Here is a 25,015-nt window from a genome sequence, read left to right as displayed (position 1 = left end):
CAGAATTCTGGTTTGAATACACTAGTGATCAGCTACAAAAAACAACAAATATGTGTAATTACTTTTAGGCATTGAAGTTCATTAAGTGTGACTTTTTTTTTTCATTTATACCAGAGCAGATTCAAGCTATTATCCAAAAGGAGCGTTGAAGTGCCTTAAGGTTTGAACTAAGATTTAAACAAAACTTCCTTTCTAACCTTTCTTTCTCTCTCTTCTCACCCCTGCTCCAATACCACTGGTATTTGTTGTAGACCTGTCATGGACCTGCTGCCCCCTGAAGAGGGCAAGGCAGCCAGCCCCTTTCCATCCACAGTGGCACAGCTGAACAGTGGCAATCCTTGCTCCTGGCAGCCTGCACACTGGAGTTTCCAAGTCTCTCCTTTTCTTACTGATATTTAAAAGCCGCATAGCAGATGCCTATCAGGATACTGTGGATATTGGGAAACCCCTGGTAACCCTTTACACATGCCACAGCAGGACCCTTAAGGGCTGTCTGGGGCAAGGGGAGTCCTGTATGGCCCATAAGGCACTTGTCTATTTTACCAAGGATAAGTAACCACAGTTGCCACAGTTGAGCAATCTAGGGACCACGAGGCTGAAGGATTATGTAGAAGTCCTTATAACCGCTGTTTTCTTTCTCTAACCTTTCCTTTTGCAATGAAAGTAAATTTGCTTTGGCTCAATATGTTGCCTATGTGTATTCGGACATTCCCGATCTGTACCTTGATCTGCTGGACTTCCAACTTTCTAACTGGCACGCTGAAAGAATCCTGCCCTAAAAGTTAGGATTTTTATATTCATTTGGGAAATGTTCTGTTATTGAAAACAAAAGAGCTGTCTTGTTCTTCCAGAAGTGTCATTTAAACAGAAGCAGATTTTCAGGGAAGGAGAGGCTGTGCACATGAGCCACGTTTCTGAGCAGCCTTCCCATCGTAAATGTGAAACAGACGTACTTGGTCTGAACCTTGAACTTCTTTGCTGCTCCTGATTGTTTTAGTCTGGTCTCCAAAGTGATCTGTAACAACTTAAAGGAGCGTTCCACTGTTTTTCTTTATTTTTCTTTTTTAATTAATCGATTCATTTTTCAGTATAAATACACAGGGAGAAAAGATTGTTCCATACGCAAAACAAATGAAGGTCAGCAGGCTTCAAAGTTTACAGTTAGCAATACAGGTCCAGCATGGGACTAAGAAAATATTTCCTTTCTTTACAACATTGAAAAATCAACCTTATTTATTTTAAGGAATAATACATTTATACTCTTTTGATTTCCTTTAATAGTGATAACTTTCCTCCTAGTGCTAAATTCCCTATAGTGAACAGCCCCACTCTTCTCAGGAGAGGAATATTACGAAGATACTGATATTCTAATTTGACAATAAAATCTTTTTTTAAACAATAACATAACTAATGGAGTGGAAAAAGAGAAACGTTGGGGCACACAGGTGAATCGTAACCTGAAATTTTCTAATTAGAAGCCTGACGATACAAGTGGCTTCGTGCTCTATTTGAAGCTGCTATGCTGAAAGCAGAACATCAGGAAAGTAAACTAGATAAATGTCAATCAGTCTTCTGTTGCTGCTTCTCCTTTTGTTGAATCACCCAAGTGAAAGTTCATTTGGGCTTGCTGAAATACTCTTTTGGCTTTGGTGGAGAGGTTATCAATGGCTTTATTTCTGATTTGCATCTTTTTCTTCAAGGTTACAAGTACCTGTCTACCTAGCTTTTGACCATACCATCTATATATTGTCAGAACTCCTTTGACCAACACGTGTACTTTCTAACAAAAAGCAATTAAGGGAAATTTAAATAGTGGACTATATGAAAGATCAGAGACTTCTGAAAAAAAAATATATTCTGTTTTTCCTAAGGAATACATCTACTTCCAAGCTTCTGGCTCCCTTTTTAGTTTCAAAGATCTCTTTTTGAATTTGAAGAGAGATTGGAAGTCTCAAGAAACTATGACTTGGCCAGCCAGTGTGCTATAAGGGGAGGGAACTCTGAAAATCGCTTGTTGTTAGCCTAGCCAGAGACTACCAAAATTACTGGAAACTTTTCCAGTGATATAAATGCAATGAGAGTTACGTCAACAGTAAATACTTAGGGAAATCCCTTGTTTCAGATTTACAACTCTAATTTCTAGCACATTTTATTTTGCTAAACCGCTCTTGATTTTCAATTATAGTTCTCTCCTTTACCTCACCATACCTGTGATTAGACTTCTACTTTATACTCTACATCCTGAAGATGTGGGGAGATGTTATCGTAGGTTCACTGCCTGCAACTTTGACTTTGTTCCCTAGAAAGGGTATGCAGGTATTTGCTGTGTTGCCCACATTTCTTTCTAACGAAAGAAAGCTTTCTTAGTAATCCTCAAAAAAGAATTGCTTCTAGGCATATTTAATGTATATATATATTAAAAAAAAAAAAAAAAAAAAAAAAAAACTGCAAACATATTTCTCTGCAGTGGCAATATAAATATTTGATGACCTAAAACCATAAATTTAACACAATTAGATTAGATGCTCATTGAAATTTGTTGGTATGTGCTTGAAACAACATTTTTGATAAGAGGAGAAGCGTCAGATAACCAAAAGCAGCTGCTCAGGTCTGCCCACAGTGAAGCTAGAGCTTAAGCAATAAAATTTTACCTCCTGCCAAACAAGGACCAAGCCCATTTCTGCAACTCTAGTCAAGCAGAAATTTCAGCATACAGCAGAGCACTCCTAGTGCGTGGAGAGCCTGCTAATGTTATGTCTCAGAACAAACAAGATAGATAGCCCAGTGAAGGAGCAGTCCTGTCAGCATAACTGCACGTCTTCCAATAGTTTTTGCTGGCACAGGTCTGTGTTCAACACCAAGGTGCTGGCAGCTGCTGCAGAGTAGGCACAGCCAAGCAGGGACCAATCCTCAGCTGCACAGGGCAGCCTTGCTCCTCGCTATGGAGTAGTACTGTGGCTGGACACAGCATATCTGCCCACTTGTTTTGCTTCTGGTGTTTGATCCAATTACCTTAGAAACACACTTTGGGGATAGGATTCCTATATCTAAATTCAGATGCCACTCTCACAGCCCTCCACACCCAACCTCAAGGCTCTGAAATGTCTATAAGTATATCTGTCGATTTGTTTTTTCCAGTATAGAAAAACATTTTCAGAGTTCACATGTCTACTCCAGAAGATGATGAATTATGTTTCACAGGTGCCTGTACCTCTGCAGTGACATTGCACATTTTCACCTTCTACAAGTCCGTGTCAGAGCAGTTCCTCCCACCGTTATTGCAGAGTAGCCTTCATGTTCATTCTTTTTTGATCTTTGGTTTAAAATGTGTGCCTCTTACTGCTAGGGCTGTCTGGCCTTTCCCAGTGGCTGAGGGCTCTGACCGAAGAGCCTTCCTGAAACAACTGTGAGAGCTGAAGAGTTTACTGTTCCCAGCTGTTAAGACATTAGTGCTGCGGTTTGCAGCACAGCACCGTAAGACAAATCAAACCCAGTGATGGTTTACTTTAAAACACTGCACTGTAAACCGCAGTGGTTCAGGAGCTGATAAACAAGAAGCTGAGCAGTGCACAAACTGGAAGTTGGGCAGACAGGAGGTCTAACATCATCAATCATCCCAAGATAAGCATCCCTGTTTTTGTCAGTTCCCTGCCCTTCAGATGTGCTTAAAAAATAAAAACACGTATAGGAGATGTTATGAGCAGTACTTTAATTTCTGTCATATTTTTAGATAGCCAGAAAAAAAGCTGCAGGGGCAGTATGTTTATTATATTTATTCCAGTTACTGTTCCCAATTTGTTTCGGTTTTAACTTGGTAGTTTACACACACATTTGGTAATGGTAAAATAAATGAAGGCCCTTTTGATTTTCAGGTACAATGTGTGTATTATGGCTTATGGGCAGACTGGGAGTGGAAAGACATACACGATGCTGGGACCACAGTTAGAAGAGAACTTTGCATTTGCCTTGGAAGATGAATCAGAACTTGGAATTATTCCTCGAGCTACCCAAGAAGTGTTCAGGTAACACTAACCTGGTAATAGCAACCTAAGTAAAGGCTTGCTTATGGACCTTTCACCTTAAACATTATAGAAAGGATGAAAAAATGTTTGTAATGTATTTATTTTTACAGATACCAGTTTCACAACTGTTAATATTTATAACATCTCTGACTGCCAATCCATATTTGAAATACAATTCTTTTCTAGTCTCTAGCTTAGTCTGTTTTTCTAAGAAAATAAGGCTATGCAATTTCACTGTGTACATCTGCCCATCTGTCTTTCAGACTCCTTTAACTTTTGAATAGGATTCAACCATAGTTGTGCAAGTCCAAACGATAATTAAGTTCTTAGAAGGTTTGTGAAAATTGACAGTTGGAATAGATGAAAAGGATCCAGGATAGAACCCAGTCCCCAAGAATTGTAGTGGAGTTTTTAACCACTATCTGTTTTCTCTAGAAAACTAGATTTTTTAGTTGAACCTAGTGTGTGATTTGAACTGATGTGCTGCTACATTATAATAGAAGAGTCATTAGAGGTTTTTTCAGCTAAGCCTGTTTCTTTTGGAGAAGAGTGTAAGCTAAATCAAAAGAGCCAACTTTGTACCAGAACAATTGTATCTAACTGTAAGTACTCTCCTGAATAAAAAAAAATCCCTTAATTAATGAATTTTCTGAGCTTTTGGATAGATAGCCCATTACAGATCTAGCTGGGCAGTTTAGCATCTCTCTCTGCTCATTGCCTGCACTCTGGCAGAGTTTATCATACCTTGAGCTCTGAATGCAGTAACCTCCAGCAGAGCAATGGTATGAAAAATTTAGAGGAGAGTGTGGGGTTAGTAGAGAAAAACAATTTAAGCTGGCACAGCTGTTTGGAAAATGAATGTTTACTTAGTGCTTCATGTATAATTTAACTGTATAGTCTGATTTTTCAGCTGAACATTAGCATGTGGGTGAGGCAAAGTCATGACTGTGGATATTTAATAAGCACTTTTATCAGATTGTTAATTAGATTACAATTAAAGAACAGTTCTTTATAAACAGATCGTCCACTTGAGGTTTGACTTTAGCTTTCTTCATTTGTTGTTTTTTTCTATTTTTATTCTCCAGGCTTATTTCAGAAAAGCCACCAGGAAGTTACTGGGTTGAGGTTTCTGTTGTAGAAGTGTATAATAATGAAATTTTTGATCTTCTGGCCAAAGACAGTTGTGGAAAAGTATTTGGCGTCAAACGTGATGTTGTCACAACCAGAGAAGGAAAGAGCAACGTTCCATTGCTTACATATGAGTGAGTGCACAATTTGATCTTTATCATCTGATCATGATGCAGTGTCTGTGTGATGCACAGCTGTCATAAAATTCCATTTTAAATGTCAGGCATTGCTTCTAAACAATGAGTTCTTACCATATGGAAAAGAAAAAACTGGGTGGTTCTCACTGTCTACGAGACTGCAAATGTCAAAATTCTTTGAGCATTATCAGTATAATGAGTTTGGGGTCCTTACGCTCAGAATATCTGAAGAGAGCCGTATACTTCATTGCTGCTGAAATTTCATAGGGTGTCTTGTCAGCTGTAGGAAAAGAAGGAATGACCCAATCACAAAGCACTTTCCCTTTGGTCTTACTAAATGATAAATTTTAGATTATAGTGGAAATGGATGTACTTTTTTTTTTTTTTTTTTTTAGGTTTTAAAGCAGCTGTAAAGTTAGCTTTCTCTACACAAATTGGGTTTAAAAATACTTTCGAAAGATCATTTAAAGTCATCTTTTAATATAAACACCCATCTTGCACTGTCTAGTATTCTGCTTTCGTAATTGGAGACATTAAAGTGGGAATTGAGATGCTGGCATTTGAACCTTCCCAGCATTCAGGCATGTGGTAAGATTGATTCTTACTTATGTCTTGTGGCCTTGGAGGGAGACCTGAAGTAATTAAGGCTACACCTCTACTTGTATTGTTTCCTTGTATGTCCTGAGCATTACAAAAGCTTGTCCTAGTGTATGTAGGAATGGCTCTTGATGTCACATGTGTGTAGCATACAAAGCAAATATATAATTCTTGTTATATATAACACACCTTAACTAATTAAATGATGAAAATACCATGTTGATAACAATTCATATATTAACAAGAGTAAGTCTGTTTCAGATGCTTTATTTTAGTAACAGGGGCACTGTTTATGCTATTATTAAATCAACTTTAATAAAAACAAGTGTTGACAAGCAGCACTTGTGGCACCAGATGCTACCCAGTGTAAGTAAGCTACTGAACATCTCACTGTGAGCGCCCAGAACATGAACAGATTCCACAAGGAACATTTCTGCTTGTGCACGACACGGAGGTCTAGCAACTTTAAAAAAAAAAGTTGGTTTTTGGGCAGATAAATTTGTATTAAGCATCTTGCCTTATTGAAATGTTAAGCACAGTTTTGCAGTATTCTATATTTCTGAGGGAAACAAGATTTTTTTCTTTACTTCTCTATCATAATACTTGTCACAGTCTAATCCCTACTTTTCCAGGAGGAACTGGAAGTCAGATATGAGAAGCATTTTCCCTGCCTGAGTTAAAACAAAATGCATGTTCAGTAGAAATAACCGAGGGCAGTATTTTTATCTTGTGGGACTTAAGCCACATAAGCAGACTAGTTGTTGTTTGTCCACTGGGTTCATGATACTGTCATAAAGCCTTGATAAAAATACACTCTCACTGGCTTCTCCATATGTACAGTAAAGTACAGAGTAGTCTCTTTTCTGTTAACATGAAAAGAAAATGAAAAACTCCTTCAGAAGTGATTGGTGTGGAGCCCAACCTGTGTGTGCTGAATCCTTCTTGAAGTAGCTAACCTTGCACATTTGACTAGAGAAGGAAGGAACTGTACGACTTGGGAAATGCAAATGGGTGCACATAGATTGGGTATGATGGAAGTGGAATACTTTTTCCTGCTTTGCCAGAAGCTCCAAATAATTTTTAGTTATGGCATTTCAAGATGCTGTCCTGAACTCATTCCTGAAAGTATCCTACCCATTTTCTTTCCCAAGGGAAGCTTTGTATAGTTAGCAGGTGCATAGAAAAGAGAAAGGTTCTCTTTCCTAAGCTTTGGAGAAGGGAGAGGCATCGCTGGATTTGTGCCACAGAGATGAGAACTAGAATCAGCAGAGAGGTTTCATTTCACCTTCTATTTCATGAAATGGCTGCAGTGTTTATTTCTCTAAATTTTAATTTATGAAAAAAGAACCTGGAGCCTTGAGATAAGCATCTCTTAAGAACACATCCCAATCACTTGGTAAATACTCAGTTCTAATGCATATATAAATAAGAATATGGACTTGTATCTCAATTACAATGCAAGCAGCAAAAAGTCCAATTGATAAACAAGCTATATCAATAATTACACAGAAAGGTTAATAAGAAAGGGCAAAGCCAAACAAAGTAAGGGAACCATTGAATGAAGCCACCCAGCTGCCTGAAATCTCAAGTAAACAGATGGTGCTTTGAATAAAAACACACCCTCATTTGTGATAATATTTCATCTAGAATATATTGGCCTGCTGGGTCTCACTGGCTTCTCCGTGTGTCCATTAAAGTACAGTAGTCTCCTTCCTGTTAACACGGACATCCTACCGAATGACAAAAACCTCAGTCTCTTTCTTCTTTTATGAATTGGTTGACTTTGGAGAACATTCAGCATCAAATTTTTAACCTAACCACAACAGAGCTGTAGGATCTGGTTCAGGAACAGGGGGTACACAGAGTGACAAAGCAGCAGAGGCTTTTTTTTTTTTTTTTACCATCACTCCTGCTGAGAAGCTGCTGTGACAGGCACGCAGCACTGGGCTGGGGATGCTGCTCAGCCCCAAAGTCAATCGTGTTTTCCTAGTAGGTGCCCAGCACTGACTGCATGCCCCAGGCTTATCTTCTGCAAACTGTTTGGAGCACAGCAGCACTGACCACTTGCCAGAGCACAGCGACAGCAGCTTGCAGAAGCCGACTACCTGTTGGTACATCCTCGTGAAGGCTGCTCACCTCCCCAGGCACCCAGTCCCAGCTGATCAGCCGCTGGGAGATGCAGCTCAGAACTCAGGAAGGCAGGACCTGTCCCCTTGGACTTGAGGCACCAGTCAGATCCCCCAGTGTGAGGCTCTGCCCTCTCTGACGGTAGGAACTAGAGCCACAGCTGCCCTGCTGCTGCCAGCTCAGCTGAACCAGGGAGACATCACGGGCACAGGGGCAGAGCTAGTGCACGGGATGCCAGCACGCATGGCATAGGACTGGTAGACTGAAGGCTGCTGTGGTCATTTAGCTCCTGCAGCCATATTTTAGAGCATCACTGGTTTACAGAGGGCACTGGTTTTAAGTAGCTGCTTTAAGTGTGTGTAGGTATGGTGTAGCTAAGAGTTTTTCTCTTCTTCAGATGCCTTTGCTTTATTTTTACAGCAAATTGTTTTATCTGAATATAGTTCTTTTTTTCCTTTGAACTCTTCAAGTAGTGCTCTTCATATCACAAAGTATATTTGTGCCCCGCGTGACTTTCACAGCCAAATCAAAGGCAAGAAGGCCTTGCCTTTTATCACATGCTTGCTTTTGCTGATTGCAGCGATGTGGAACCAGGTCTGTAGCAAGCAGCCTCTTAGGAGAGTTATTAAGGTGTGTTATATCTGGTGTGTTTCAAAGTATTCAGTAACCAGGCTGTGCTGTGCAGTCGTAATAATTTATATCCCCATCTAGAACTACTAATGTTTATGTGATGCAACTTGAGTGATTATTGAAGGAAGCAGTGCAGCAAAAGGAGAAGGTAGGCAATCTTGACTCATTTGTTTTTAACACTGAAAATCTGGGGAAAATCATAGTGTCTTTTTTACTTTGCCTAATCATTTGATTTCGCTCTCTGTGTCAGGTTTTCTTCCCTACAATTGGTCATATTTGCAGTATTTCAACTGGAAAATAAAATGGATAGTATAAGATAAAACAGTCTACAAAAACTTCTGACACTTTGCTGGTCTACACCACAGCTGCTTGTGTGGCTCAAAACTGAGATTAGTTCTGGGGCAGAATTAAGAAGAGTACAAGGAGTTAGAAGAGCAAGAAGTGGAAATGCTCAAATTCCAGTCTGAGTTACCAGCTTTCTCATGTCATTTTTACTGTGAATCAGTTCAACCTTCTGCTTGTTTCTTTACTTCCTAGGACTGTTGAAAATGCGTCTGAATTTTTGCATCTGGTTATCAAAGGCCTACAGCTACGAGTCAGGCACCCAACGCTAGTGCATGCTCATTCCTCTCGTTCTCATCTGGTTGTTACACTGACCATAACCACAGTTGTCTCTGGAGATAGCTTTGGTAAGGAGGATGTTACTAAAACACTTTGTGAGACAGTTCTTTTTGAAAAACAGCCTGTGGACTTTGACGTTTTCATAGTGGTCTTTCTTCCTTTTTCCAGTGCTTAATATATTCCCTCAGTCCTTTAACTTCTAAATACCTTCTTAAATAACTGACCAGTTTGATTTCTCAATGCTAATGGTTTTCTTAGAAGCTTTCATAGAAACTTTTAACTTCACATCTCTCGACTTACAGAGTTCCTGAAGCTTTATAGCATGAAACAACTAATAAAATAAATAGTATCAGTAAGATAGATGCTCAAATAGAGTGGTTAAGTCCCTTTGTACGATGTATCGTATTATCCATGCAAACCTAGCATTTTCATGCAAAGTTTGAGGTGAAGCCAACCACATGTTTTAGGGCTCAGTATAAGCTGTTGGTGAGAAAATTATTTTTTACCTGCTGCCTTGCAAAAATGTCCATTAAATTCAGAACTTCTTGAACTGTTAGTAACAGGCCACAGTAGGAGCAGACAGCATAGCTGTCCTATTTAGCGCGGCAAAACCTGTATTGCTACTTTTCATTACCACACCAAGACTTACCAGTTTATTGCTTTAGGAATAACTTCAGCTTTGGGGGATTAACTTTGTTTTCTTTTCCTTACGTTGTAATTAGACTCTGTTTCCAGTGCTGTGGTCCGTCTCCTTCATACTCTGCAACAACAATATGGTTTTAGAAAGTGGAAAATATTTAACATTTTTTCCCCTAGATTGCTATCGGAAATTAAACCGACAATATTAGCAAAACAGAACAAACAGTACCCTGGCTTACCTATGGCCCTTGCCAAAAGACACAGCTCCTTCACATGCTGCAGCTCTATGGTTCCAGATGTTAGCTCTGCCCAGTTCCAGATTCTTGTCAATCAGAGAGATGTTCAAAACACAGAGTGTTCGCACCACTGGCACACCAGCCATCTCATCTAGTCCAGGCTTCCCTTTGCCCTTTCTAATTGCTGTCACCCTACTGCATCTGGCAACAAAACTCCACAGACACCTCTAGTCGGTGGTGAATGCAGACTCAGGCTTTCAGCTTACAGTGCATGGGTGAAGGTGAGCAAGGTGAGCAACACAGGGGAGGAAAGCAGCATTGCAAATGGATCTCTGTAGCAGTTTGACACCGCATTCTGTCTGTTTAAAAGGAGCAATTCCTGGTTTACAAGTCAGGTGCAATTGTCAAATATCTCAAAACTGGAGACCTCAGTCACTAAATAAAAAGTCTCTGATGAGTTCTGCACTGAAAGCCAGGTTGACAAGCAAGCACTTTCTCATGTTTGATGAAGGTCTTCTTACATTTTGTTTCAGTAATATCTATTGTTTGAGGAGAGCAGATAGTTTGTTTCTTCATCTCAAACTGGAGAGGACTGAGAACACTTATTTTTACACTGGTTGTCCTGAAGCCATTTATTTTGTGTAAACCAACACAGCTGCCCAGTCTACAGAGTGAACAGCTACACTGGCTATTAGCAACAGGCGAGCTGGAGAGGTACAGAGCTCTACAGCCCAGTTCAGTCTCCTCTTTATTCAAGTTTTGCAGCTGTGAACTTTATACTTTTGCAAGTAGGCTTAAGTCTTCAAGAGAGTCGCTTATCTCTATTACCTATAGCAGAGTGTGTGCCTTTTTTCTTATACATCTTTCTTCACAAAAGAGAAGGGTGTGGATGATTAAAAAAAAAAAAAATGAAGAAAAAACTTGTTTAGGGAAAGCCATTTTGCACACGTTCTTGCTAAGCTGATGTCACAGCAGCTTTTCCAGAGAACCCATCTTCCTCCTCCTTCCCAGCAGACAGAGGAAGCCAGATGCTGCTGCTAAGGAAGAGGAAGGATATGAAGATGCAGCAGTGGACTATGATGGCTGAAGGAGGTCCAGAGGGAACAACAGCAAAAGACAGAACAGAAGAGGCAGGATGAACTTTTTTCTTTTTTCTTTTCTTCCCCCCAGAGCACCAGCAGAGAATGTTTCAAAGGCTGAGAAACAGATTTCAGAACTTACTGCTCCCAAGCATCCAAAATCACACTTTGTTTGCAGTCAGTCTAAAACATGAAAAAAAGTGCCTCTTTAAAGTCCTTACTGGACTCCTGTTCCTTGTTTTCCATGTTGAAGTGCAAACAGTGAGGATATTATATACAATACAACCTACACCAAGTCTTGTTATCAATCTGTTGGATACGGAAAACCTTAATTAAGATAGAAAAAGCTCTACAGCTTGCCCACGCCATTGACTCTGACTCATGTAATGCTTTAGTTAGAACAGCCTGATATTGTACTTCCCCCATTGATGCCCCACGTTTTTCTCCATCTCAATTTCCAGTGCCAATACGAAGCTCTCATTTGTTTTTTCCATTAACCAGGTACTTCATGGGAAGATGAACAAATCAGTCAGAGACTAAATAAAGAGTTTTCCTGCACCTATCCACAAAAAACAAGAGAGAATAGATCCACCTCTTCTTCCAGAGCCTCTTCCCCAGCACAGCTTGAAGCAACTGAGAAACCGAAGCAAGTCAGAACCAGACTGCAGCTGGTGGATCTGGCGGGCAGCGAGTGTGTCGGTAAGCAAACGCGGCCGCTTCTGACAAAGCTGTTAGGAATGATGGGCATGGATCCTCCCACACGGGGATTAAAACGTTTACATTGAGCTCCTCGTGTAGAAATATGTGCTACCCTGCCTTCACGCAGGGGTGGTTTAAACACAGATCCTGAAATAACAAAGTTTTGAGGCCCGATTGTTCCAGTTTTACGCTGATACTGTTTAACCAAAAAGCTGGCTGCATAAGCCTGAAATAAGCCCAGGGCGGTTTCCCCTATCATAAGTATATTACTGGTGCAGATTGGTTTTATTAGGCCTGTTTTTCTACTCTGAAAATTACCATGTCTTTGTACAGGAATGTTTAAAGTGCAGAAATTATTTAAATATTACAAATGTCTGTAATAATTGATATCACTATTTTTCTGCCTTAGTGCAGAGAAAGTCTTGAAGGAAGTTAGCGTTGAAAAGATAATATTGCTTTTGTTGTTTCTTCAAAGCATTTTCTTCCTCCCCCTTCCTCTAGGCACACAATAATTTCAGAAACTTGATTATTTCCTAAAGGACAAGCTTTCTTACCAAGAAAAGCCATGCAGCCAAATGCACCATTCCAGAAATAATGTTTTGAAAACTGAACTAGCATTATGAAAGAGTCCTTTACATTACTGCCAAGAATTCTTGCTGTTCCTCACTGTTAAACTTTTGTTCTACAGAAAAGCCTAATATAATACATTATTTTTCCATTTGCTCCCAGTACTGGAAATTGTTTGGTAAACATGTAATTGAGCAATGTTGTGTGGGTTTTTCTTCTCTCAGTTCAACCAGGACAAACATTTGCTTGGTTTGGGGCTCGGCAGGCTCACTCTCATCAGTATTAGATGTGGACCATCACATGCGGTAGACGAACCTCTGCCACCGGCTGCACTGGTGGAGATTTGAAGATGCCAGACTTACTCTGATAAAAGCGAGGGCAGCTATTAACTTGTAGTTGTTTTTAAATGTAGACAAGTCTAAGTGAGCAGAAGTAGAGCAGCCATCACGCACGTTTAAGATGTACATCAGCACTTTGGCTTGCTGGTGCCACAGCCGTCCTGAGCCCTTACACCAGTTCCAAGCTAAGTCATCCCTTCCTAGCAAACGGCCTCAGTTTGAAAGCAGCTAAATGCTTTGGGGAAGTTCATCTGACCAAACACAGATACGAGTGGTTTAAATGTGTACCCCCCTGACCTATTTGCAGTTTTTGCTTTACAGTGACAGCTACTCGTTTAGGCGCCCCTCTTCAGCCTAGAGATAGCTGTAGACAGAGACCGAAGTCTACAGTTAGTCTGAGATGCATTGTACATGTATCTCAGATTATTGTCCACCCTGTGGCAGGGTTTGCTGAGTGGTTTTGCTCTGTGCCTCTCTGCCAAGAGGCTCCACCATTCCAGCCCCATCCTGCCCCATTTCTACAGCCCTCTGCCCTGGCTTCTGTGGTTATTTTTGCCGTAACCATACCTTTCCACATTTGTCTCTTGAACACCTCTCTTGTTCTCCCAGTTTGGAAAATGCTGCTCTGAAGGAGCAACAAGATCCCTGGCCTCTCTCTGTGGCTGGAGGCGGGACAGAAGACAGTTAAAGAAACCCTGAGCCCCTTCTGACCCCACCATCAGCTCTGCCTAGCATGGATCCTGTGCTCTGGGTAGTGATAAATGACTGCAGATCCATGTGTAGCTCTTCCACAATCCTGAAGAAAGGCTGAATTTGAATAATAGGCTGCTAAACGCTAATAGCAAGTTTCTCTACCCCAAATGGTAGAGTTAAGGACAGGAGAAGTTACTCTTAACTGGATGCTCATCCAGACTGATCAATGAGTTGAGATTGCAGTGCCTTTGTAAATTGGTGCAACTCGATGAGCAGACAACACCCTTTCTGACGCTGTTTGAGGTCAGTGCAGATAGTTACAGACCACCATGCTGGGTGGATGGTAAAAGGACATCGTTTTCCTGCGTGACCAACCATGACAAATCATACTGTAAAGAACAGCATCTCACAGGCTTTGGTGAGCATAAACCTCTCACACGTATGGCTGCTGTACAGTTCTGTTTCTGCAGGTAATGCTGTCAGTGCCACTCTTGTTCCTCCTAAGAGTTACAGACTGGGCAGTTAGCTGTTATGAAAACGGTGGAACACACCAGCCTTCTCTCCCAAGGCGCCGTGGCCTGCTGTTTTCAAAAGCAGTGCTGTCTTGTCCGACCTTACGGTGTTCCTACTTTCTCAGTTCCCTGTTGTGATACATACGGAGCCAAGATGCATTGTGCAGCTGAAGGCATCAGCTTCAACATGAGGTACTCCAAACCATCTGCAGGCACTGAACCTTCTTTAACCTTCCTTCAGACGAGCAGAAATGCTGCACAATGGGTTTGCACTCTGCAGTAAGCAACCGCTGCATCTTGCCTTTGGCATGGGTGGACTGGAAGTCACGGCTCAGAGTCTGTGTTTAAAAACATCGTGTCTGAAGTGTGTGATACAGCAACAGCATTTCTCACAGATTACAGTCGAAGCAGCTTTACTTGCTCTCACCATTGCCTTTTTCTCCACGTGTTAGGCATGTCTGGAGTGACAGGTGCAGCACTGAGAGAGACATCCTTCATTAACCGCAGCCTGTCCGCCCTGGCCGACGTCCTCGGAGCGATAGCGGAGCAGCGATCTCACGTCCCCTACCGAAACAGCAAACTCACGCATCTGCTCCAGGACTCTGTAGGTAAGGAAGTATTCTGGCTTTCGTTTAACAACATAGACTTAATTTCCCAGTCTTTTCCCCTCCTTTGTTGTGTAAAGCCAGAGGAGGATCGTGCAGTGACACTCCTCCTATGTGCGCCTCTGTTCGCAGGTGCAGTGTGACTGCACAGCTCCGGGAGTACAGGGAGAGCTCTGAATTTGGCAAAGCCCTCCTGTTTGCCAAGGTTCAGTTTATGAATGCATTTAGAATAATCACATCTCTATCAGGGTAGTGAAGGGTAATGATTGCACCTCACTGGTGTTTCAGGTCGTGTACACTCTCAAGTTAAGCTTCAGTCTTTACTACTACAGCGTGCAGCCATGCATTTGCACATTCCTTAATATTGGGCCCTGAAGCAGTAGGACAAAGGAGAGAGACCCCAGAACTATACTATGACTCTTTGTATCTGGGTCACCTCTTCCTCTCTAGCTCCTCCTCTGTGCAGAAATAATTTTAAAGCAAGTGGAATTCCCTCAGTACTGTTGGATCGGTGTCAGTCCATGGGGTAGTCCATTCTTCTTCTGCCGGAAAGCATCAGCCCTCGTGCTTTTAGTCTCCAGTTCAAAGCTTTGTCAGTAACTCAGGTAATAGCTCTGCAGAGTTTCTGAAAGACTATGCACTGTGCTTGAACTTCTAATTTCACCTACTGCTAGAGTCCATCCTGTGAAAGGGGAAAGCCAAAGAAACAAGTCCAGGAGCTAAGCTGTGTGGGCACCGAGCCTGGTTTTAACCACATCTGTCTGGTGCATGACCTGGGTGACACTGTTTACATGAAGTGTTGAGAGTAGCGATTTCCTTGTTTGCTTGATCATTCTTTGAACTTTTAGTAAATCTGTTTTGCTTTTTTGTCACAAACACGATAAAAAAAACGCCACACAAAGAAGATCCTGAATTCGCAATCATTTGACAAAGCTTAATGAAGTGTCCAGACCTTAAGATACACGCAGACTAACTGGTGATGCTGTAAGGGAAAAAAAAAAAATCTATATTACAAATTACGAAGTGTTTATCCTACTGAAAAAAGCATCATATTGGTAGACATAAGCTTCATTTTAAGGAGTTGCCTGTTTTCAGTAGCCTTCTTCATGTTGTCTTCTGCTTCATAAAAGCACTGGCAGCCTATGCTGGTCACTATGTACATTAGTACATTACTGGTGCATAACTTACTGAAAATAACAAGATAAATGACCATGTTTGGGCTTTTTCCTGCTTCCAGGAGGTGATGCCAAACTGCTGGTGATGCTGTGCATCTCTCCCGACCAGAAGTACTTGACAGAATCTCTGCAGTCTCTGGGATTTGGAACTCGTGCTCGGCAAGTTCAGAGAGGACAGATCAAGAAAAAAAATCTCCCAGTGCAGAGTAAAGCAAAATAAAACCTAAGACTCCCATGGATTAAAGTATTATTAATGAGTTCCTCGGGCTGAAATGTATATCGTTGTCCTAAAACCATTCTTTTAGATATCAACTGCCAGATAAAATAAGCAATCCTCAACATGGCATTAGTAAGCCATAAACCTGCTGATAATGTTCTAGCTCCAAAGATAATAACAAGAATTGACAACAGCTACCAGCCATGGTGGACTCTCATAGAAATAAATCAGGCTTTCTTAGGAAAGCTACTTCAAGACATAGTTTTGGCGATGTGTTTCCTCAAGGCAGGTAAGTAGAACTAAGTCAAAAGACCCCTGATTTAGGATGTCTCGCTTCTGAAAGGCCAAGGCTGCCTTCTGTTTTCTCAGTAGAAGGCAGGAGTCTGAACAGCATTCCAGTGCTTCAGAGCAGCAAATGAAATACTTCCTCACAGTTTACATTAAAATGAGACACACCATCACGGCTCGCTCTTCTGTCTCGCGTGGATGGGGTCATTCCCGATGCACTGTCAACTGTGAAAGGAACCCATCAGCTGTACTGAATGGAGTTCTGCTCTCTGGTTTTAGGTATGGAATAACAGCACTAGTGAGATGGAGAAAAAGGAGTAAGGCTACAGCTGTTATCCCCCTGGAACGAGCTTAGGAAGCAAGTGAGGGGTCACACAGCTTTTTGAAAAAAAGCTGTGTTCAGGTTAAGTGGGTGGAGCGAATCCCAGCTCTGCTGGGTTCACTATGACTACAGCTTTGCCTCTTGTTTGTTTGCTCACTCCGTGAGGGCTGAAGGACCCAGAACTACAGATCCTAATGGCTAACGGGACCTAATTCCTACAACCATTTCAGTAGCAGTCCTGCTTGTTGTTTCAGTTGCATTTCCAAAGTTAACCACACCACAACATTGAAGTTGTCCGCACACTCTAACAGCATAAATACACGCCTCCCATCTATCAAATGAATAAAACACCAAGAACCCAGCTCATGATATGATGCTAGTCATCCTCAAGAGGCTTTTACACTCCTTCACCAATAGTGAAACGACATCACACGGGGTTAGTGAATGAAGTTATATGGACAGACATTTCAAGGAAACTTAGGCAAGGTGAGAAGTGATTCTGAGATGAGTAGATGCATTCAAATAACATCTGATGCATTTTATGCACTGCTTTATAGCTCAGCAGAGGCCTCAGGATTCACTTTGAATTTTTACCCCCAGCAATCACTCTGCCTCTAGCCTGGGAGAAAGGTCAGCAGTAGGTCACTGCAAGAAGGCTTAAGTTGCAGTGGCCTGCCCCAAAGGCTGGAGTTTATAGTACTCCAAGTCACTTAGCCTTCACAAGCATAAATATTTATCCAGAAATTATATAGCATACTATTATTGGAATGTCACCCTTGAATATATAACAGCTGCTGTGTTGCATGCGGTGCTCTGGTGCTCAGAACATTGGCATTGCAACTTGGAGAGCTGTAATAAGACTTGTTTTCCTAAATAATGTCATGAGGTTAAAAATGCCTCAACTTTACCCGATTCCAGCAGTAACAGACGGGTAGAAAAAGAATCTGGACATGGGACCTTATAAAGCTGAACGGTCACTGAAAGAATCTCAGATAAGAAAGTGTCAGAGTGAGGAATGTCAGCCTGTTAAGCGAAATGCAGGAGCAGACAGCTTCAAGTTTGCCCTAGTCTGATGACAAGGCTACTAAATCAGCCACGATTAGAGCTCTGAAAGTGGTTAAGTGACATGAGAGGAATGAGAGGGCTAGCTGAATCCACCAGCATCTTCAAGGCCCTCAAATATTTTTGAGGATTTTGCACTTTCTAAGTGTTGCGTGTAACTTGTTATGATCTGTGCTTGCTTTTCTGGAGCTGCTCTCTAAAACTTGGCCTTTATCTATCATCTGTGTGACAGGGAAAAAGCAGCAATGCCTATTGTTAAAGCTGAGAAATAAAACCTTTAAATATCAGCAAATACCAAAAGTTTAAGTTTCTACATTAACATAAACTCTGCCAAACGGTGCATATGCAGCATTCCCCATTCCTGTTTTCCTTTCCAGTGTAGCATATTACTCCCTGGCCTACGCAGCGAAGCGTACAGGCTATGCAGGGCAGCAGTGTTGACATTTTGCCCCAAGAACTTTCAGTTTGGGAATTTCCTGGGTTACAGACACTTGATTTCTCAATCCCAGCACCAGCTTCGATTCACTGAAGGAAAGAAGGGCAAAAGTTGCAAGGGCAAAATGGCTTTTTTCTGGTACCTGCGTTCTGCATCGCACCTTGCCCTGTCCCCTTGCCAGCTGCAATATAGGCTGCAAAATAGGCACCACGCAGCTGCTACCCACTGAACCAGGCTTCAGATGCTCCTCTAGAATTTATTCTGCCTTTTGCCTCGCCCTGCCCATGAGCTGAGCACACTACACGTGCAGTTGCGGCTAGCCGCCTCCACCTCCTTCTCAAACCATTCCACAAACCACAGGGCACACCAGTGAATTTGGCCCTGAGAATATTTCAGCATCTCGGTTTAGCATCAGGTTGGCCAAGGGGCAAACGCTGTGTAGCCTGACGAGCGCAGCAGCTGCTGGGAGGCCACTACTCATGCCCACGTGTCCCCGAGCACCTGGTGTGAAGGGAAGCAGCTTCCAGCCCTCACCTCCTCGTCCCCTGCTCGCACAGCCTCTGACTCACCACCAAGTGCCCTCCGTAAAAGCAGAACATCTGGATCTGGTCTGGAGACAAAGAACTGGAGCCTGTGTCTTGCTCCATGCAGGAGGTTGTCTAGCTTGTAGGACTTTCTGCAGATCTGGGGACGGGGTGGGGGAAATGGGGCTCTGCCAGCCCAGTCCCTAGGTCCTAATACCAGCAAGCATATGTCTAGGGTAGAGTATGCAGACATGCAGACACACAGACCTGTACAAGTCAGCAGAACTCTACACATGGAACCAGACAACAGCTTTCAAGGTATGAGTCCAAAACAGCCCAGAAGTTTGGTGCCCGCATTGGATTTATCCTCACAGATGGAACTTACTGCCTCCGGTTGTTGGTTCCCCTTGCAATCAAAGGAAAGGGATCAGTGAGACAGAGCCACTTTCAGCAACTCTCCCTGGTTCTGAGAACAAGTCCAGGCCACCCGTTTCGTGTCCCCTTTGTGCTGGGCAGCTTACCTGACTGCAGGAGCTGCCTCAGGCACAGCACGTGCCTGCCGGGCTGTAAATTCACACTGCAGCTCCCAGCACCCTACGCCCTCTGTGCAGAAGCCACTGAGCTTCCCCCTGACCTAGGAGTGCTCTGAGCAGCAGAGAGCAGGGAAGAGACTTGATTTGCAAACGAGCACAAATGCTTAACAGTGCTGCAGCTCAGCACAGGGTTAAAAAAAATCAATCAATAAATAAAAGCGGTAATTAAACCCGCCCACACCTTTGGCCAAGTCTGAAACAAAACCCTGACCTATGCTGAAGTTTGAATGTTATACATTCAATTTCCATGTGTGGCTTCATGCCTTGGCAGCAGCCACACCACAAAGAGAGGCTGCTCAGGCTAGGAAAACCATAATTAGCATTGGAAGGGTCACAAAAATGCTTAATTTGTTATTAAATAGTCATCATCGCCGACTCCATTTGACGAAGAGCTTTTCCAAACCTCCGCAGAAGGCACAGGCAAGAAGGGGAAGGTTTTTGGGAAAGGCTTTCAGCTCCTGCTGTGGGCAAGCAGTCACAAGCCGCTGGGCCTGCGACCCCTCCACCACCAGAGCAAGCAGGGGCAGCGGCTGCAGAGGGAGGAGAGGCAGACCCTGGGTGCAGACAGGCTGAACGTACCCAGCCTCTCACAAACCCCGTGTGGCTTTTGAGCAATGCTTTAAAAATAGCCCCGCCAGACAGCAGCGCGAGCCACGCGCCGTCCAGAGGAGGGCAGAGGGTGATCTAATTGAAGGGCGTGAGCGAGGGGAATTGTTGCCTAGGATCTTTTTCTGTCCCTAAGTCCCTTTTAACAAAGCAAGATTTTAATCTTGCAGTGTATTCGGTTTCTAAATAAGAGAGACACAATCTGAGAGAGAAGTTGAGCGTTTCTGAGCTCACGTAGGGCTCTGCCTGGGGGGAGCCGACAGCCACGCTTGGTGCTGTTTGTTTGGATTCATCTTTAATAAAAGGCATGGTGCCAGCGGTCTTGACTGGGGTTGGCAACGTGTCTAAACAATCAGCGTCCTAAAACTGTGCTCGGTTGGTCTCTGGTGACATTTAGGGGCGAGCACGGTGCAGGGGGCCAGGGACAGCGAGGGAAGGCCACAGGCCTTGGGGCACTGCAGCACCTGCCCGGAGCCTCGCACGTTGCAGGAGCCACGCGGGCAGCGCGGGGAGTGCTACAGCCAGCCGGTAACGCACCTCCGTGCTCTACTGCAAATCCCTCCCTGAGCTCGTGGACGGGTTTATACAGGTTGTTTAACAGCCTCCTTGCCTCACAACAGGAATCCTTTCCACCTGTGCTTTTACCCGAGATCTCCCACAAACAGAAGGGTGATCCCCTTCCCCACACCCAGCAGCCTGAGACAGATCAGACGAAGCATTTAGAAGAGGAGTCTCAAACACAAGACTCGAATAATTTTCTGTAGTGCCCCAAACCCACGTCGTGTGTACAGTGTGACATCCCTAAAGACTGGGAGATCAGCCTCAGAAGTCCTGCTGCAGTGCAGAAATGGTGACGTGCCCAAAGACATCCACACATCAGTCCTAACAGCGCAAACACCAGGGCCTAAACATGGAAACAGGAGGAGAACTGCAGAGCTCCAGCTGTAACAACAAGTATTTAGCAACAGCCTTGATAAGAAACGACGAGGGAAAAATCCAGGCCATGGTTAGTCACCAGACTCCAGGAACAAGAGATCTGCACAACCTGTCCACAGACTGCAGGCCAAAAATTAGCCCTTTTCTCATCTCCACGGGGAGCCAAAGAGAAGCCAAGTTATCAGCCCCTTGTTCCCCCGCTCCTCTGGCCTCATGCTTGCCAGCACCTCCTCTAACACGTGTCCCCTCTCGCCCTTTTTCTGCCACATGAAATTATTGCCCTGGCAGGGCTGAGCCAGTGCCCAGCAGTTCACTTAGAGGCAAGCACCAGAGGCGTGTTATTCCCTCTCATTTTCCTCTGGACTGCACTAGAGTTTCTGTCCTCTTCTAAACAAAGAAGAAAAAAAAAGGAAAAAAAAAAAAACAACAAAAAAAAACAAACCACTGCTATAAAAAGTTCTGGAAGCTATGGCAGAGGCTTTGAAAGTCCAAAAGGCAGAAGAAGATATTTCCTCCCTCACGTCAAGGGGCAGGAAGAGATGGTGATGCCTGACCACAGCAAGCTGCACCCGCACCTTCAGCAGCAGCACATCTTGCATTCCCCCCAAACAAGGAGAGAGGACTTGCGACAGATGAAATACTCCACGGAGCAACGCACAACAGCCACTTTCCGGACACAATCAGGCACAATAGCACATGGGAAGGGACAGGATAGGATGGGATGGGATGGGATGGGATGGGATGGGATGCCCTTAGCAAGCTATGGCCCCCAGGCAGCTCACCCACAGGGCCGCACCACCAGAAGCTGCTGGTGACTCACCTGCTGGTGGGTCTGCGAGGACCTCCGCCTTTCCCCAGCTCTTCTCTGCTGAGGAGAGATGGTTTCCTCCACATTGATTGCACTTGTCTGTGGCACCCTCCTTGTGGACCTACTCCCAGCTGTGCCAGGGCATCAGCTGAGCCGTCCAGAGCCCTTCCTGCACCTGCCCCTGGGCAGCAGGATGCAGTTCAGGGCCACCAGCAAACCTCGTGCTCCTCCAGGCCCAGGGTGTTACCTCTGAAGCATCTGTCCTCACTGTCACCACGCTCTGTGTTTTATCTGTATGTTCTCTGGATGAGAAACTGCACTTGGAGCCGTGTGGGCACCTACCTGGAATTACTGAGGAAGCCCAGAGGCTGCAGGACTGCAGCGATGAAACTGGGCTCAAGCAGTGGTAGCAGCACCTGGGGCAGCAGCTTTGGGGCTTTCTTAAACCTCATTACCCTTAAAGGCGTGGGGTTGTCTGAAAGCTCACCCAGAGCTCTGGCAACATCCCCAGAAGGCCACCCGCATGAGCTCCTACTCTCTGTTGGGCTGCAGGACCAGACAAAAAGGATAAAGCCAGCAGCATGGCTGCAGGGCTGTCCCTTCACATGCTCGCCCCCACCCTGTGTTTTTCAGCAGTAATTCTGCTTTGGCTCTCAAAGTGGTTTGTGTTGAAGCAAATTGAAAAGTTTTGTGCCCTCCCTATTATTGGTAGTGCAAACGTTAAGGAAAATTGCATCCAGCTGTTCCCACAGCAAGTCCTGCTGCTCAGCTACAGCTGCAGGACAGGGCCAGCTGAACGCCTGGGTGTGGAGCCAGATGGGGACTGCAGCTCTACAGAGGTGAGAGACAAAGTCCTGGTGCTCACACACCTGACCTCAAGGTATTCCCTAAGTGTGAGTTTGGTTCTTGACATCCAAAAATACACACATATATTGGGCTTCTGGACGTTGCCTAAACACACCTCAGTGCATCAGTGCTTTAAAAGCAGGATTATGGGAGCCCTCTCTTCACATCTGCCTAGAAAGTCCATGAGCAGAGCATTTGCATTAGCCATAGACGGATCATCTGGGCAGAAAACCCCTCGTGGCGCCAGCAGTACTCAGAGGAGGGGATGGGGCACTGCCAGTGCCGCTGGCCCCGCAAGGCAGAGCAGAGCGCTCAGGAGCTGCTTCAGCAGAGGCTGCGTGGAGCCTGGCCGCAGCTCCTGCTTCCTGCCATCAGACCTGGGGTAAAGCTCCTGCACACCTACACCAAGCGATTTAACACTAAATATAGGAGCGCAACCCACAGGCCAGACAAGAAAGATTTCAATACCTTGGCCAGGAGCAACAGCAAACTGCACTGCCTCTTATTACCAGTGGTGGGTAAATGTGGGTGCCACAGCAGTAGGCAAAGAGCCATGTCGCTGTCATCCCAGGTGCCGAATTATGCACCGAGGACAGAAAAACACCTGGCTTCCTACAGCGTGTGGTGTTGCTCACAGATCCCCATCGCCTGAGCACAGAGCAGCGCATCCTCACCACACCGGTGCCTGCAGCAGTTGCGGCAAAGGGAACCGGGAGGTGTCCCAATGGTGCTACCCTGGGCTGAGGTTTGGGGACACGGAGGATGATGCCTCTGTGTGTGCTCCTGGAGTCTCTGGGAGGGGATGCTTTTGGACACCTGTAGCACATGCCGCATCTTATCTCACTGGAAAAATAAGGGCTGGTATAAAGCTGTTTGTGAGATTTAAAATAAAAACGCGGGACAAGGATTTCCAGGAATAAAGATCAAGCGGAGTTTTAAAATCCCACAGCTATGCCCTTCACCAGCGCTCTACCAGGAAGCCTAAACACCACCTCCAGAGCCAGCCTCGGGGCCCGGCCGAGGGGGCAGCGGAGCACGGGGCGGCGCCGCCAGCGCCCCCCCAGGCCCTGGGCTCCGTCCCGGCCCCGGCCCCGGCCCCGGCCCCGGCCCCGGCCCCGGCCGCCCTCGCCGCGCTCCTCGGGCGCCGCCCCGCGCCCCGGCCCCGCGCTGCCACCTCACGGCGCCGCCTCGGCCGGGAGGGGGCGGCCCGCGCCTGGCCATGGCCCCGGCCCCGAGATGGCAGCCGGGCTCGGCCCCGGGCACCGCGGGCACCGCTTCTCGCTCCAGGGCTGCTCTGTCCCTCGGAACGCCTCCAGCTTCCCGGGGCTCACTGCTCTCACTCGGCCCAACGCCCCCCCGTCAGCTTCAGCACAGCACGCTTTGCTTAAAAGTCCTCAGGCCGGACCTCCGAGGACTTGCTGCACTCGGCGTGCCTCAGCACCCACCGGGTGCCGCACCAAAGCGTCCCCATCCCTCGCTGTGTCACTGCATTCCTCCTGCATGTGGGGTTCACTGGTGCCACGAGAAGTCCCGTCTTCACAGAGCGGCTCATCCATTCTACGTATTCCAGGCAGCAGCATCCACGTTAGCACCTTTTTGCCTGCTATCACTCCATTACTTGTCCAGCAAAGCAACAGAGAAATGACAAAGCCCTTGTCAATCAGATTGCTTAATATATTGCTTTAATATTTAATATTAAAGTTTACTTCTATAAAAAACTGTTACCAACCCCCTTAGCCAAAGCTGTGTGAGCTTCTCGTCCTCAAGAACATTTGAAGCAGATACCCAGCAGGTCCTCGACGGGTGGGAAGTACAAAGGGGAAAAATTTCAAGACTAGGGGCAACACTATACTATTGAAGCACATTAAAAAAAAAAAAAAAAAAAAAAAAAAACCTTTTTTAACCAAAACAAAAACAAAAACACTATCTTTAGCAGTCTATAATATAGCCAGGGGAAAGGAGAAAAAGAATTTACACAAACTCCTGCCAGCGAGCTCCCTTGAGAAGAGATGTGAATAGCCATACTGGGGCACTCCTTCTGAGATTTTATGTCCCAAGAAAAGCAAAACTTTCCTTTACCCACACCAGACACTAGGCCAGCAGGTTAGGTGACTTACAGCAGAGCTCCTTGGCAGCGCTTTGCATGACATGCACTGGTGTGCTCGTCCCTGATGCAGCCCCCAGGGGGATGCTGACAGGAGCTCTCTACACCCCTGGGAGTTGTCCACACGCTGTTCTCTCTATCAGCCACCGTGAGCAGCTTGTCCTGTGTCTCATTACTTAGATTCAGCCCCCATCAGCGCTCCAGCTGACTCCAACCGGCTGGACTGGGTCCTCAAGGTATGACAGAGGCCCCTCTGGCAACTTGCTGCCGAGGCTGGCAGGGAAGAAAAGGAGTTGTTCCAGTTGACGGCAGTGTTCATGGTTTTCCACTGGAAGCTGAGCTCACGCATGGGTTACAGCCCAGCAGCACATTCATTTCCAAAACCTATCTATCTCAAATGGAAGACATCACTGACATCCACTTCTTGGAAGGAAAAAAAAATATATATACAATTACCTTTTTCTGTCA

At 44.8% G+C, this 25,015-nt stretch overlaps 1 protein-coding gene across 1 annotated transcript in view; it reads left to right on the top strand.

The window, feature by feature from the left end:
* The window catches only part of KIF25 (kinesin family member 25), a gene marked incomplete at its 5' end in the record, with an annotated part of 42,276 nt that extends 24,375 nt beyond the window's left edge, over positions 1-17,901 (top strand). Inside the window, 6 exons of the mRNA XM_082756483.1 lie at positions 3,873-4,022; positions 5,108-5,284; positions 9,179-9,330; positions 11,718-11,915; positions 14,478-14,633; positions 15,868-17,901. Of these exons, the coding sequence (XP_082612609.1) occupies positions 3,873-4,022; positions 5,108-5,284; positions 9,179-9,330; positions 11,718-11,915; positions 14,478-14,633; positions 15,868-16,025 (991 nt within the window). The 3' untranslated portion in view covers positions 16,026-17,901. The remainder of the gene's footprint in view (positions 1-3,872; positions 4,023-5,107; positions 5,285-9,178; positions 9,331-11,717; positions 11,916-14,477; positions 14,634-15,867) is intronic.
* Positions 17,902-25,015: the final 7,114 nt, after the last annotated feature.

The sequence above is a fragment of the Aythya marila genome (genome assembly GCF_965140915.1).
Source record: "Aythya marila genome assembly, chromosome: 3".
Taxonomy (NCBI): Eukaryota; Metazoa; Chordata; class Aves; order Anseriformes; family Anatidae; genus Aythya; species Aythya marila.
Note: the sequence above shows the minus strand (reverse complement) of the source record. Positions and strands in the feature narration are given on the sequence as shown.